Source organism: Loxodonta africana, chromosome 21 (assembly GCF_030014295.1).
Source record: "Loxodonta africana isolate mLoxAfr1 chromosome 21, mLoxAfr1.hap2, whole genome shotgun sequence".
Classification (NCBI taxonomy): Eukaryota; Metazoa; Chordata; class Mammalia; order Proboscidea; family Elephantidae; genus Loxodonta; species Loxodonta africana.
The window spans coordinates 29691251-29706751 of NC_087362.1; the positions used below are offsets into that span (position 1 = coordinate 29691251).

The window sequence follows — 15501 nt, forward strand, 5'->3', positions numbered from 1 at the left end:
AAGGCAAGTGTCCGGGCGCCTTCTGCTCGCGACCCGAGAAGAACGGTGGCCAGGGATGAGTGACAGCGCAAGTGCGCGCCGGGCGGGGCCGGGACCTGGTGGAGAATGACTGACAGCACGTGTGCGGACGGGCGAGGCGGAGCCGGAGGAGGGGTGGCCAGGCTGGGGGTGGGGCCGAGAGACAAGTGGGCGGGTGGGGCGGGGCGAGAGGTACAAATGTGCTGACGGGGCGGAGCCGTGGGCAGGGGGCCGAGGTGGCCGGGCTGGAGGCAGGCCGTGTGACAGCACGTGTGTAGGAGGGCGGGGCCAAATGATAGCATGTGGGCGGGAGGGGCGGGGCCTGGCCGAGTGACAGCACGTGTGCGGGCGGGGCGTTTGCAGCTGCCTTGGGACTTGTGGCTTCCGGGGGTGGGGGGGAGGAGGGGACAGCCTCACCATTTCCAGTCAGAGGTGCGCTCCAGGCTTGGTGGAGTGCACTGGTGCCAGCTCAGGACTGAGTCCGAGGCCAGGAGGGGCTCAGGCTGGGTCAGACCCAGGGTCGAGCGCTTGCCCTGCTAGGCACCCCCCCAGCTTCGTCCCTCTGCACCCCAGGGCTTGTATCTCCTGTGACTGCGGATTCTCTGCGTGCCAGGGCTGCGCAGGGGGGCGGCTGCCCCTCAAGTGGGTGCGGGTCCCTAGCCTCCCCAGCTTCAGCCCCTGGAGGGTGAGGCTTAAAGTCATGTCACCCCTGTAGCGTGGTGCAAAGGGGGACAAGGGCGATCACATCTTTGCATCTTCTCAGTGCCCCGATTGGGGACAGAAGAAATCACAGTCCCCGTCCTACATAAGAGGGGTCAGGGACCAAAGCTTTCCATCTGGGACCACTGGTATAGGAAGTGGCCCAGCTGGGGTTTGACTACAGTCTAATGCTCTTTCCACTTCACCCTCCACCTAGCAGGCCCCCACTTGCCCCTACCAGGCCCTCCAAAGCCCAGAGGAACCCCATACCCCCTACTATCAGCTTAAGACCTGCCAAGCCCAGGACAGGGTGGGGCTCAGCTGGGCAGAGAGGGCCAGAGCAAAGCCTGTGTCTAAGCACCTTCACAGGTGTGTGAGTGTGTGTGTACATGTGAGTGCGTGTAAAAGTGCATGTGTGTATCAGACTGCATGTGTGTGTAAGACCATGTGCCTGTGTAAGACTGCCTGTGGGTATGCACATGCATCCATCTTGGGATGAGCTCAGGGAAGCCGCAGAGCAGACCCTCCAATCTGGGGCCTGGGCAGTGCAGCTGACTGAGCAGATGGTGGCCCAGCAGGCAGGCATCAGAGTAGCCTGAGCCTGGCACTGGCCAGTCTGTTCCTGCAGTGCTCACCTGGCTATTCTGGTTTATTTGCAAATATGGTGTCTTAGTCATCTAGTGCTGCTATAACAGAAATACCATAAGTGGACAGCTTTAACAAACAGTAAGTCATTCTCTCACAGTTTAGGAGGCTGGAAGTCTGACTTCAGGGAGCCAGTTCCAGGAGAAGCCTTTCTTTCTCTGTTGGCTCTGGGGGAAGGTCCTTGTCATTAATCTTGCCTTGGTCTAGGAGTTTCTCAGCACAAAGACCCCAGGTCCAAAGGACATGCTCCACCCTTGTCTCTTCTTTCTTGGTGGAAGGAGGTCCCTCTCCTCTCTGCTTGCTTCTCTCTTTTATATCTCAAGAGAGTGACTCGAAATACACATTAACTCTGTAGATTGTGTCCTGTCTCATTAACATAACTGCCTCTAATCCAGCCTTATTAACATAGAAGTTAGGATTTACAACACATAGGATAATCACATCAGATCACAAAATGGACAACTACCTGATGCTGGGAATCATGGCCTAGCCATGTTGACACACATTTTTGAAGGACACAATTCAGTCCGTAACACATGGCTGTGCCGTAACCAGGAGCAACAGCCGGGCTCTGCCAGGTCGTCCTGCAGGAACAAACAGCCCCCAAAGCCCTGGGTGCACAGACCCTTTCTGCTCACCTCACAGGCAGGCCGGTCCTGGCTCAGCTTCTGTCTCCTCGTCCTGGGACCAGCTGAAAGGGAAGCCGTGACCCTGAGGTGGGCCCTTGTGGGGCAACGTGGCTGATACCTGATGGCCTGATGCAGTGGCTTTTCCAGTCTGTGCACAGTTGGGGCACACATGACCCCCAGCTGACCACTGCCTGGGAAGTATTTGCCCCCAGGGCCTCACACAAACCAGGTTGTGACACGTGGCGGGGTGGGGGGGGCTCACACTCTGTCCAGGGAGAGGGGCAAGCAGTTGGGAAGGATACAACCACTTTGCTCCCAAACCAAAAGCAAGCTGGGGAGTGGCACAGAGACTGAGCTGGAGAGATACAGGGCCTGGCCAGGGGGGTGCCACAGGCCCTGAATTCCTTGGGCCCTGCCTCTTGATTCCACCAGTGCTCCTCACTGCCTCACGGCAAAGCTCAAGGTCTTGAACCCCACATCCACGATGCCCTACCCCATTTTCCGGACCTTACATACCTGACTGGACCACCTGACTCACACCCCTCACCTGGCACTTTCTACCTTTGAAGCCAGGAACACCTTCCTTTTCACTGTTGCCACAGAACTTCCACTTACCCCTCGATTCTCAGGTTCCATATCCCCCTGGAACCGACTCCCTACTCCAGCCCAAACACTCCCTCCCTCTGATCTCCTGCTCCCACACAGCCATTGGGTTACCTATCTGCTCCTGGGAGTGCACACCCCCTCCCTCAACACCAGGGCAGGCCCGGCTCACAGTACTAGTGGTGGGGCGGAGGGGCTGGAGGAAGGGTGGAGGGGTGATGTGGGAAGGAGGGCCCTGTGGACCAGTGCTGTTTTCTTTTGAGCAGGTGGGGGGTTCTGAACAGCCCTGCCACCCCCCTTCCTGAGGCATACTCTCTCCAGATGGCTGGGCGGTGGTGCGGGTACTGGCAGTATCTGTCCCTGTGGTGAGCTTGGAAGGAGGCCAGGCTGCCTGGGGAGGTGTGGGCTCCACTCACTTCCCCAGGTGCAGAGGGAGGGGGAGACACTTCCTCTCTGGGCTGAGGCCCCTGAGGCTGGGGAGTAGCCCCTGGGGGTCACTATCCCTCTCTGAGGCAGGGACCCCAAAGCTGGGGTGGAACAGCCCTCTGGCCCTTTCGCAGTGTTGGCCTCATGGCTAAGGTATAGCAAGCAGGGTCTGAAGCATCCCTCCCCACCCAGAGGGGCTCATGTCTGCAGGGTCAACCCCAGGTGCCCTGAACCGGGGCTGGGGGCTGACCACTGAGAGACCCCTTTCTCCCTCTGCCTTTTCATCCCCACTGGGGAGGAAAACTGAGGCCAAACCTCTCCTCCTGCAGGGTGTGGGGGCTTTGTGTGTGTGTGTGGTAAACTGGGCCAGCTTGTGGTGACCCTCCAAGTGCAGAGACAGGCCGCTGGAGAGGGATCCCAGGCTGTCAACCCAGACCTCGGAGGCTGATGCCCTGGTGAGAGATCCCGCTTTCACCCAGGGCAGCCTGGAGGCTGGAAGGCAGAGCCGTGGCCAAATTGGTCTCCCTTCTGGCCTCAGTTTCCACATCTGTAAAAAGGGGGGTAAATGAGCCCTGAGCACAGCCAGCTTCACCCATTTCAGGCTTCAAAGGGCTAGTTTGGAGTTTAGCTTAACAACATAACCTTCAACTCTGGAAGGGCCCACCTTTTCCTGGGGCCCCTGGGGCCCCTGACCCTCCAGAGCTCCTCAGCCTTCCCCACCCCACAACTCCAGCTCCGACCCCCCACTCTGGCCACTTCCCCTTTTTTCCTATTCTGCCGCACTGAACATTCCAGGCAACACATCTCCACTGCAGAACCCTGCATCCGCCTCCACAAAGGGCGAGCCACACCCCTCTTCCTTTCCTCCAGGAGCTGAGCAGGCTGGTGTGGAGCCATCAGGGTTTCGGAAATAAGGATTATTGTGTATAAAACTGTGTACTTCGATAGAGACTTATATACAAACGTATAGACACCTCCTCTGACAAGGGCCAGCACTCGGTCCTGGCAGTGACCCTGTCCACTGCAAGATGCAGGTGTGGCGGCTTAGCAAGGAATGGGAGGTACAGTGGCCCCCAAAGTGTCCATGACCAGCCCAGGACCTGTGGACATGAGCAAAGGGACTCTGCAGATGTGCTAAAGGTTATGATGGGACATGAGATAGGAGACCATTCGGGACACGGAAGCAGACAGATTTGGAGCATGAGAAGCCTGAGATGGAAGGGCCGCATGCAGGGACCAGGAGAGGCCTCCAGGGGCTAAGGGCAGCCCTGGGGAGCAGGGAGGCGGGGACCTCATTCCTACACAAGGACCAGGACTCCACCACGACAGGAATGACCTGGGCAAAGTCTCTCTGAGCCTCCAGGTAAGAGCCTGCCTGCTGGCCACCCTGACTTCTGCCTCTTGAGACCAGGTACAGAAGACCCAGTGCACGCTACCCCTTTCACAAGCAAGATCCATTTTAAGACTAGGACACGGGGGCAGGTAAGTTCCTCCTTTGAACTCTTGGGTGGCCAGTGGTGCGGCCAGGTGTGAAGGCAGCTCTGGGGGTTCAGGCTGCTGCAGGGGTAATGGGCAGACGTGGGGGCAGATGGAGTAGAGGGAAGAGGGCACTTTAGTTCTGGATGTGAATCTGGGCGGGGGGGCAGTTGCACACAACAACAATAATAAAGGCTAGCCTGTTCTGAGAGCTCCCGGTGCCCAGGCTCCCTGACCCTGCACTCCCAGACGATTCCCAGTTTAAGACCAGGAGGCCCAGCCTGACAGAGGTGGGGCCTGGAAGGAACCCCAGCTGTCTGGTGGTGGGGTCCACGCCCTTTCCATATTCTATATGGTCTGGGAGTCGGAGAGGCTGGGACAGAGCTGACACTCATCCATTCATTCTGCAAATGTTCTCTTACTTCCTGCATGAGGCTTCCATCTAGAGGACAGTCTGTGGCTGGGGGGCTGCCAGCCGCTTGGAGTCAAGAGAGAATAAGGCTGGCGGTCCCCCAGTGGGGTGAGGGGTGAGCATGTGGTTGGCAGCAGGAAAGCCAGCGTGATGGGTGGCCTGTGTGTGTGTGTCTGGGGGGCAGATGAGGTCGGGGGTGGGGGCAAGGCCTGGCACCATCCACGCCTGCAGCACTTTAAGCCCTGGGCCTGGCCCAGTAGCCAGGGTTGTGTGGTGGGGTCCAGCAGAGCTTCCTGTCCCTTAAATGCCTCCCGGGGACAACAAAGAAAGGGGCTGGGCATGGTGTCCAGGCCAGAGAGGCCAAGGTGGTGCTGCCTACATCTCCCCCGTGGGTGGCGGCAAGGTGACTGCGACCTGGGCTCAGGGCCTGGACAGTGCAGGGTCATGCCGTCTGCAGTCAAGTCGCTGGCGCCCTCTGGTGGCCACGGGGCGCAGTGCAGGCGAGGCCTCAGTGCCGCCCAGGACCCCAGAACAGTACCCACCTGGTTTGGGCCCTTCTCTTTATTCAGAAGCCCAGTGTGCCCAAAGGGTGCAGTCCTTTTCTAATGTTTTTTGAAAATCGTTGAGGCTGTTAAAAAATATCCATAGACAGATGTCAGTAGCAGATAAAAGAGCAGTGGCAGGGGCTGGGGCTCGGAGTACTTAAAAAACCCATTGCTGTCAAGTTGATGCTTACTCATAGCAACCCTAGAGGACAGAGTAGAACTGCCCCAAAGGGTTTCCAAGGAGTGCCTGCCGGATTTGAATTGCTTACCTTTTGGTTAGCAGCTGAACTCAGCCACTATGCTACCAGAGTTTCCCTGGGGGTATTTGCTGTCCCCCAAACACCAGCCCTCCCAGTCTGATGACTCTGGGAATGGTGGCTGGAATGCGACCTTCAGTCCTTGTCTTATAAGGACATTGGGCAGAGTGACCCCTGTGTGTGACAGGGGCTGTCCTGGCCTCCTTCCAAGGCTGCCCCTGAGACTCAGACGTCAGTCCTGCTGGTAGTGGGGAGATCCACCCTGCCCAGCTGTGGCTTCAGCCTCCTGCCCAGCAGCTCTGACCCTGGCCTTGCACTTCCCTGCCCCCCACAGGGACAGAGCACCAAGTCCTGGGAGCCCTCCATTTCTTGTGTGCCCCAAGCTGGGTCCAGCCAGGGCCGAGTCCCTCGGGTGATAACCAACCCCAGCTGGGCTTCCTGAGTGCTAGGGTGGGGGTGGGGACTCAGCCAAGGGTGTTCAGGTGCTGCTGACCTGGGCAGCCCTTCCACCTGGCAGCTCTGCTGTGGCCCACTGGCACCAGCAGGGAGCAGTGTGGCTCCAGGGAAGACAGTTGAGCAAGGAAGGAAGGCTAAGCCGGCCTCTGTCCCTCCTCCTGTTGCCTCCCCATCCTCCTGGGCTTCCCACACTAGGCTGAGCTCGGCTTGGGTGGGTGCGGGGAGCCCTTCCTGCTGCCGCCCCATCTACTCCTCCAGAAATGGGGCCCATGCCTGCTTCGTGGCTCTCCAGCACCATCACAATGGACCCCCCACCACCACATCCCTCCCAGAGCAGAGGGACCCCACCAGACATACAGCAGGGCCCCTTGGGTCTCCTTGACCTTCTTCCCTCAAAGCCACCAAGGTGGGTCAGGGTTCATTGAGAAGGGACTGCCTCAAGCCAGAAAGGGGGATTGCCAGGAGGAGGGGGCAGGTCTGCTGAGGCCATGGCCCGGGCAGGGGTGGTCCTGGATAGCCAGACCCATTCTTGTTCGCCTGGCTCGCAACCAGCCCCCACCCCCAAGGCTGACCTGTATGTGTGGGGGCCCTAGGGGTAAGGAGTCTGGGCTCACATTACGGTGTCTGCCAGGTGACTCTGCCCTCGGCCCAGCCCGGGTGCCCAGGTCCTGGCCAGCCACTATTAGGCGTAATGAGGTCCTGCGGAGCAGGATTGCCGGCATCAGGGGACACAGGTACAGGGCTGTAAGGAGGAAGGCCGCCAGGCAGGGGTGGCCACTGCGGATTCAAATGCGTATGGTTTCCAGCCTTGTTTATGCATTTTAACACCTCTCCCCCAGGCTAGGCTTTGAGGGTACTCTCCCCCATGATCACTCTTCCATGGGCAGGCTGCCATGAGACCAGGCAGCCCACTCACCTGGGACCCACACTGTGTCTGGCTGCCCACAGGGAGCTGGGTGCTGCGGGAGCAGGGTGAGCCTCAGAAGGAGCTCCAGGCTCCCTTGTAAAGGGGGCACACATGATGGGGGAACTAGGGGATTCTGGGAGGGGAGGGCTCCTTTTCGAAGGGACATTGGCTGGTGTGGAGGTGGTCTAGATGTGCCCCTGAAAGACTACGGGGCTCCCCTGTTTGGGTGCCATGGGGGCCCTGTGTCAGCCCCAGCCAGCGCAGCCCCTAGCCCTGCCCGTCCACACTGGCGCCCTTGCCTCTCAATCAACATCAAGTGGACTGGTGATGAGCTGGGAGCACGGATCCCAAACAACAATATAAATCATACTAATGACTGCTCAGATGCCATGAGTTGTTGTCACAGAACCCACAGTCGGCCAGGCCCTCCACGCCATGTTTGATCTCACCCCACAGCCCCTGGTGCTGGGGAAAGGGCCTGTCGGTCTCCTCCTGCAGCTCCATGTCTCTGCTGGTTTCTCTGATGGCTGGGGCCACACAGGGGCCTGAACCCTACAGCCCTCCCACTTGTCCCAAGGGGAGGGGATTGGCCTGCTAGGGGTGGGGGAGATACAGGGCTAATGGCCCCAGAGGCCACAGGCTACAGGACATCAGATGTGGGTATTGGTGCGACCTAGAAAATAAATGAGTGGAGCAGGCAGAGGCCCAGGTTGCACCTGGACACACCTGAACAGAAGCCACAGGTGATTCGGGGGGAGAAGAGGGCCACTCCATAAGCCATGCTGGAAAAATCAGTTATTCCATATGGGAAAAACCAGGGCTCTATTTCACCCCACACCAAAAATAAATTCCCAATGAATTAAGAACTTAAATGTGGAAAGGAAAAGCTTTATGACTTTTTAGAAGAACATATGGGAACATATATTTAAGGCCTTGGAGTAGGAATGGATTTTTAGACAAGACACCAAAAACTCAAACCATAAAAAAGTAAAGATCAATGCATTTAAGTACACTAAGATTAAAAATGTCTGTGCATCAGTAGATAGCACAAAGTAGAAAGACAAGCTCATAACCAACACATGATCTAGAAAATTACCAACAATCCAATCAAAAAGTGGGCAAAGACATGGTCAGGCAATTCACTGAGGCTCAAATGGCCAATGAACATACGGAAAATGTTCCACGAGCCAGCCATCAAGGAAAGGCAACAATGAAGTTTGTGCTGATGAGGGCACGGAGGTGCACCATGGTGTTCCTCTTTGGAAGGAACTGGGCAATATCTAGTCCACCGAAGGTACCACGCCTGCAAACCACAATTTCACTCCCGGGAGGGGAACGTGTTCTGGAGAGATTGCTTGCACATGTGCCCTGGAGGCAGCGAGCACAGAAGCTTCTGCAGCTTTGCTCAGAAGGGGAAACACAGACCACCTGGATACCCAGCAGTGGGAGGGAGAGTGTTGAACCTACTGGCAGGTGAGAAGACAACTAGAGCTTCTCCGTCCACGTTAGACATTGAAGCTGGATGTCGAAGTGTGACACGGAGCCCAAAGCTGAAGGATAACATGAACTCCGTGATGCAAATGACCTCAGTTTAAATGACACAACAATACTACCTGTCACTGATGGAAGAACACCGAATTCCTGGCTGTGGTCACCTCCCAAGGGAGGCCCCGGTGGGACTGAGGAGGGACAGAGAACCTCAACTCTGTCATGTTTACATGGGAGACACGGGGTGGGCACTCAGCCTTCCTCTGTCCTCTGAGTTAAATATGTTCTTGCAGGTATCACTGTACAGTCCACTGTTCCTGGGAGGGAGCAATGGGTGGATAACACACAGGCTGACCTGCAGGCAGGGGTTCTGGGGGCCCCATCTACCTTGTAGGAAGTGTGGGGTCCCAGGCTTGAGCTCACTGCTGGTGCCAGTGGCTACCTGGTCCTGGCACGTCCCCAGCACCTGCTGACCCTGCTCTGGCCATCCATCACTGGGGGCTGCTAAGGTGTGTGGTAGGGGGCTTTTGAGCCCTGACTGGCGTCATTTATGGGCACTTAGGTATCTTTTTTTATGTATCTATGTGTGTGCATGTGTCCATGTGTGTGCATGTGTATATGCATCCATGTGCATGTATGTGTGCACATGCGTATATGAAGGAGGCAGCCAACCCAGCTGGCGTGGGGTGTTTTCTTTTTGAACAAGTGCTCTCCCGCAGTAAGGCAGGAGCCAGCGGGAATGCTGAGGGTGCGCTGAAGATGCGCCGCTTGTTGTGGTTGTTCTAATGGCTTTTACTGCATGGTGGCAGGGACAGGGCTGGCAGGCTGTAATGAAGTGGATTGATGACTTACTGGCCCATGGCCATTACAGAGCAATTGGACGGTGTATGACCAGAATGCCAACGGGGGACGTGCTGCAGCCGACAGACGGGGCTGCCGGGGGAGGGTGCAGCTCAGGCCCTGAGAGGACCCAGCATACCTGACCCGGCACCCTCCACGGACACACGCATATCCCTCCAGGGCGCTTCATGCCCAGGGTGTACGTGCAGACCACACACATGCATGGTCCACATGTGCAGATGGATGTCCGCCCCAGGGCATTTTGCACCCTCCACTGTGGGCCCACTGTGGCCACAAAGTGTGCACAGTCATGTCTGCACGTGCTCAGGCCTCCACAAGCTCAGGTGTGTATATGCTCAGGTGCTACAGTGCTCACCACTGCACCACACTCCCCGCCACATGTACACACACTTTATACACCTCACCATGTGGAGCCCCCACGCACAGCAGCACACACACACACATGCCCACATGCCTGAGACAGGTGCGGGGGAGACTCCAGGAGAGATGAAGCCCCAGGGAGATGACAGCTGTGCAGCCTGAGGGCCTGTGTGGCCTGGGGCAGGTCAAGGTCAGGCAGAGGGCCACCTCCCAGTCCTACACTGAGGGGGGCAGCATGGCATGGAGAACCTACTGTCCCAGGGATGTGAGTGGAATGGAGCACCTTTGCCAAGCTATGACCTGAGGCGGGACCCTCACAGAAAATGTGCTCCAGGGCAAATTAACCAGTAAGCACAGTTGATTTGGTGAACCCCAGGTGAAAGTGTACTACAGGTTACTAAGTTAGCACAATTAAGCCTGTTTGTACCTTGTTTATTGGGTAATCCAGCCCTGTCTGGGATCACTAGGGAGAGCCCGAGGAGGGCCTTGAGGCCCCAAGAAGCCAGGTAATGTGTTCCAGGTGCCTGACCAGCCAGTCTGACCCACAGCCTGGGCATGCCCTTCTGCACTTGCCTCCAGTGTTGTCACCAACTCGGGACACAGAAGGGGATGGGCCCCTAGATGGGAGGTGCTGACAAGGGGACACCGAGGATGGAGGTTGGTGTGCTCCCTCCAGGGCCTTTCCATGCCTGCTGCGGGTCCCTCCCCACATGCTGTCCCCAACCCCCTCCACTGGCTGCCCCAAGAGCCAGCCAGGGCCACATCCTCCTCTCTACGGAAAGTCGCCATGAGCGTGGAGGCGCGTGCAGGGACATCAATGACCAGGGGCTGCCGAGCAGAAAGGCCTCCCGGTCATGCGCAGACTGGAGTGTCGGGGGCGGGGGGTGGGACCCTGAGACCCCACAGAGGAAGGGTGGGAGAGTGGACATGGGAGCCAGATATAGAGAGGCCACCAGACCCTCCGCCCACGGGATATGGGCTTCCAGGCATCCTCCCCTTCTCTTAACATCGTTGTCCAGTGTGGGGACACAGGAAAGAAAGGAATGTGGTTTCTTGTGGCTGCTATAACAGATGACCACAAATTGAGCAGCTTAGAACAACACAAATTTAATCTCCTCTAGCTCTGGATATTGGGTCTAGCAGGGTCTCATTGGCCTAACGTCCAGGTGTTACCGGGTTGGCTCTTTGGAACTCCAGGGAGAACCCATTCTTGGCCTTCCAGTGTTTGCAGGCTCCAAGGCTTCGAGGCCAACAGTGACAGGTTGAGTCCTCATGTCCCATCTCCCTGACCTCTGCTCTGTCCTCAAATCTCCTCTGACCCACCTGCCCCCTCATTTAAGGACACTTGGGTTCACAGTGGGTTCACCCCTATAGTCCAGGATCATCTTCCCGCTCAGATTTGCACCATAAGCATGTCCACAGAGCCCCTTTGCCATGCAAGGGAGCATCTTCATGGGCTCCGAGGACTTGGGCATCTCTGGGGCATCCTCCTGCTGACCACAGTGGGGGCAGCATCTCCCTGATGGCCAGGCTCATTGCAGCTCCAACACCCAGAGCACTGGTGACCCTCAGAACTCCAGGGATGCCTGGGCTGCCTGCATCCTGGTGACCAGCTGGCCTGGCTCGTAGCTTCCTCAATTCCCTTGGGTTCTCTCACTCCTGGAAACCGAGTGCTGATGAGCTGAGCCAGGCCCCTTGGGATGTGAGCCAGGCCATTCCAAGTGTGGCAGCCAGCCATGGCCCAGGGATCCCCTTTCTCTTGAGACAGGTGATCTGACTTAGCCCCTCACCACCCAGAGCACCATCACAGCACACAGCCCCCCCGCCTCAGGGGTCCCCCCAGGCCCTGACCGGCTTCCCTGCTCAGCTCCCTGTCCCAGTTCCCCTCTAATCCCACTGGGCTTGCTGGAGGCCCTCCCTCTCTGGCACCTGGTCACAGGCCCGCATCAAAGGCCTCTTCCCCTAGAGTTTCTCGTGGAGGAGCTCCATGGACCTGGGTGAAGACCAAGGGCCTGAACCCAAACAGAGCTGGTTCCCACCCCAGCCCTCCTGCTTCCTTGCTGTCATCTTGGACATGGCGCACCTCACGACCCTAAGTTTCCCCAGGTGGGAAGTGGGAGGTCCTGAGAAGCAGGTGTTGGCAGGCCCAGTAGTCTGTCCAGCTGCGTGAGCACTGCCATCAGTGTTTGCACACACCCTGCTCATGGGAATGGAGGACCCTCCACATTCCAGCAGTGGGAGCTGATGCAGGACGAACCCTGCCCATCTTGCAAATGGGACCCTCTCCGCGTCCTCAGGTGCAGTTCCCCTCGTGCCCCTGCAACACCAGTTCACCCACTCCCACCTGGGCCATCCATCACGCGCTCCAGCGCTCCCATCGTGCCTTATTAATGGCCATGTCAGCACCTTGCGCTGGCGGCCGGGTGTGATGGATGGGGAAGTGCCGTCACTGCCATCCATCCCGTGACCCTGTCCCTGTGTTGCTTGCTTAGGCGTCATGGGTGTGGGACGTGATAATGTGATATTGATCTATCCGGTGACAGGAATTTACTGCATCATTGAGGCTGTAACAAAGGCTACACTGACCCCTCCTACAGCCAGGAAGGGCTGCCTGGCCTCCTGCTCCACCACTGCCCGGAGGGGAGCCGGCCCAGAGAGCTCCACCCACCGAGGAGGGGAGCTGGGGGCTCAGCATTGTCTGTGAGCAGGGGTCTGCTCTGGCCCAGGAGGGTGCTAGAAGTGCCCCTCCTACAGCCATGACAGGACACACAGATCAGAGGCTGAAGGTGACCGTGCCCAAGTCCAACGCTGACTAAAGGTAGTCTCGCACATGCTGTCCTTGCCTCGCATCCCCCCGTCAGGCGCATACCCAACACCGGGTCCTGCCCCTCTGCCCACACGAGGGCAGAGCCAGTGCTGTGCCACTGCTTTTTCCTTCTTGCCAGAGGTTGGACACATGCCAGGGGCCGTGTCAGAGGTTGCAGGGGCCAGCACGAAGGGCTCCTGCTGGTCCAAGATAAGGCAGTTGGAGCATCTCAACCTCGCGTGATGATCCAGAATAACAGGAATCCCAGCTGAGCGGGAGTGACCAGGGCACGACACCTCACTGAAAATTGGCTGCTAGAAGCTCGTTGAAGAGCTCATTCCGCCTTTCCTACAGGAACAATTTCCAGGGTGAGTGTTCCTCTTCTAGAATTCCACTAATAACTGGAATGACACTAAGCCCCATCTTGGAGTCCCTAAGGAAGGAGCTGACCTGGTAGTGACTGTCCGGGGCCACACAGTGAGCACCCATCAAGAGCTGAGGGAGGTCTAGAAGGGTAGTCCGAATGAGTCCTCGCTCACAGACCTGCCTTGGTGTGTAAAGGGAGCACTGGCCCCACTGTACACTTAGTGCCTGGGATGTGGGGCAGGGGGTCCCGAGCCGTAGCAGGGGCAAGTGGACTGTCTTGGCTAAGGGGCCTGCAGGGAGATGTCCGCTTCTCCACAAGGCTGACAGCACAGCAAAGAGCTGCTCTGGATGGAATGGGGCCAGTGGGCAGATCAAGGTGCAGCGCACTAGGACCCTGACCCACACAGCATCAGCAGTGGGTGACGGAGGTGGGTGCTACATGGCACAAAGGGGTCATGCGTTCTGCGGGCCATGGGCCCTGTGGCTTTGTGGCTGCAGACGTCAGCTGCAGGGACGTGGCAACAAGGCCCTGCCGCTGTGCTCTGGGACCATTCCGCCTCCGTGCTGTCCTGGCCGCCAGAGTCTGAGCATCCTGGAGGCTGACCTTGGCTGGAGAATGCCCAGCAGCCTTGCTGAGCCACCTCAGACCGCCCTCCTCTGTGACGCAGACAAGGGGTCAGGCTGCCCATAAGGTCACTGACCATGTCCTGGGGAGGGATGGGGGGAAAGGTGCACATGTCTGCCCATTCTCATGCTTTATAGGACATGCTTTCGTGCTTTGTGTGGCTGCTTTCTGGGATGATGGCCCAGGTGAGCAGCTGCCAGAGATCCTGGGCCAGCAAAGCTCGAGGTACTGACCACCTGGCCCTTTAGGAAGAAGCTTACCGGCCCTGCTCTGGAAGGCTCTCTCTGGCTCATGGCAGGATGGGCCCTGAGGCTCACAGCAGACAGCAGGGACCAGCAGGAAGCCGTGTCATCACTGCGTGGCCCCACCATATCCTCTGGTTACCTAAACCCAAAGCACGTCCCTGAGGCCTTGTTTGGGGAATTGAGGCATGGGTACCGGGGGAATGGTGGACAAAGGGAGGATGCAGCCCAACCCCAGGATGCACAGAGGTCCTAGATGGCCAGGGAATGTGGGCTTCTGAGAGGAGTGCGGCAACACACAGCTTGGCATGGGCGTGTGTGTATACATGTGCTCGTGTGTACATGCCTGCACTGCCCCCACGCAGGCACTGGACAGCAGCAGGAACGGGCGCTCCCTTCTCCAGGGGTCTTTATTCATCTCTCTTGGGGACTGCCGCTTGGGGGAGCCCCCCCCATTGCCTCAGGGACCTGCCCTAGGCAAGTCCCGACCCTATGGGACATTGCCGAGTGTCTTCACCAGGACACTTCTCCACTGTTGACGACGAGCTCACGACGTGCCTGGCATGGTGACACAGGAAGCTGCCCCACCTTCACCACTGACCATTCCCATTCCAACCCCAGGTCTCTGTTCTATTCTTTCTGAGCTGGGTCACTGAGTTTAAGGGGGGCTGCTTAGAAGCCCTGTGGGGCGCTGGGCCGTGCTCGGTATGAGCTGGAGGAATGCTCACTGTGAGGAGGGTGCTTAGCATGGAGAGGGTGCTGGGTTTGGGGGGCACTCAGCATGAGGGGTATGCCCGGTGTGGCTGGGCACCCACTCACCCTGCCTGGCCCAATGTCCATGCGCCAGCAGGTGGCCCCGCGTCCTGCGGGTAGAACTGGCGGAGCAGCTCCTTCTTGTTGATCTTCCCCATCAGGTTCCGCGGGATCTCCTCCACCAGCAGAAGCTCTGAGGGCACAGCGTACGGGGCCAGCACCCCCCTGCAAGGACAGCACAGTCAGAACAGGAACGTGCCCATGCCGAACAGCTGCCCTCCCAGAGATATGGCTGGAACACCCCTGCCTTCCAGGGATATCGGGGGGAGGGCAATGGGGCATCATACATCTGCAGGTCCCAGGCAGCTTCCTCCCCAGTGACCCGGAGCTGTCCCTACAGAGACCCACACACTAGAGGCTCTGGCTGCTGCAATGAGCCCGGGAACCAGGCTGGAGAAGAAGACGCAGGACTATCTGTATTTGCGGAGAACGTGCCCTCTTGGTAGAAAATCTTATGGAACCAACAGAAACCTACTAGAACTGACACAGGAGCTCAGCAAGATGGGGGACAACTCAGGGCAGAGCGAGGCCGGACAGGAACCCAACAGAGCTGAGTGATCTCTGAAAGTTAAGTTTCCCTGATGGGGTGTACCGCCATAGGAAAGAGCGGGTACCCTCCCCTGACTCCGCTGAGCGGGCGGCACGGGTGTGAAGACAGCTCTTTACTTAGGAGAGGACACAGACTGTAAATGCTACCACACATTAAAAGAATTTTAAAAAGGTGGTCAAAGGATAAAAATCACTTACAAACCATTAAAAAAAAAAATCCCCCAAAGGGCAGTAAAAACATGGAAAGAAACACCACTAAGAAGCCAGCATCCAGGAACATGACAGGGGGCCACACAGCCAGGGGGCACTCCACCCTCC

At 57.9% G+C, this 15501-nt stretch overlaps 1 protein-coding gene across 3 annotated transcripts in view; it reads right to left on the reverse strand.

Moving 5' to 3' along the window:
• Positions 1-9276: 9276 nt before the first annotated feature.
• Positions 9277-15501, reverse strand: part of ACSF3 (acyl-CoA synthetase family member 3) — a 60237-nt gene continuing 54012 nt past the window's right edge. The window contains exon 10 of one of the 3 annotated variants that reach the window (XM_023558053.2): positions 9277-14799. In XM_023558053.2, coding sequence (XP_023413821.1) covers positions 14637-14799 — 163 coding nt within the window. In that variant the 3' untranslated portion in view covers positions 9277-14636. The remainder of the gene's footprint in view (positions 14800-15501) is intronic. The other 2 variants (XM_023558054.2, XM_010597796.3) reach the window with 2 other exon arrangements.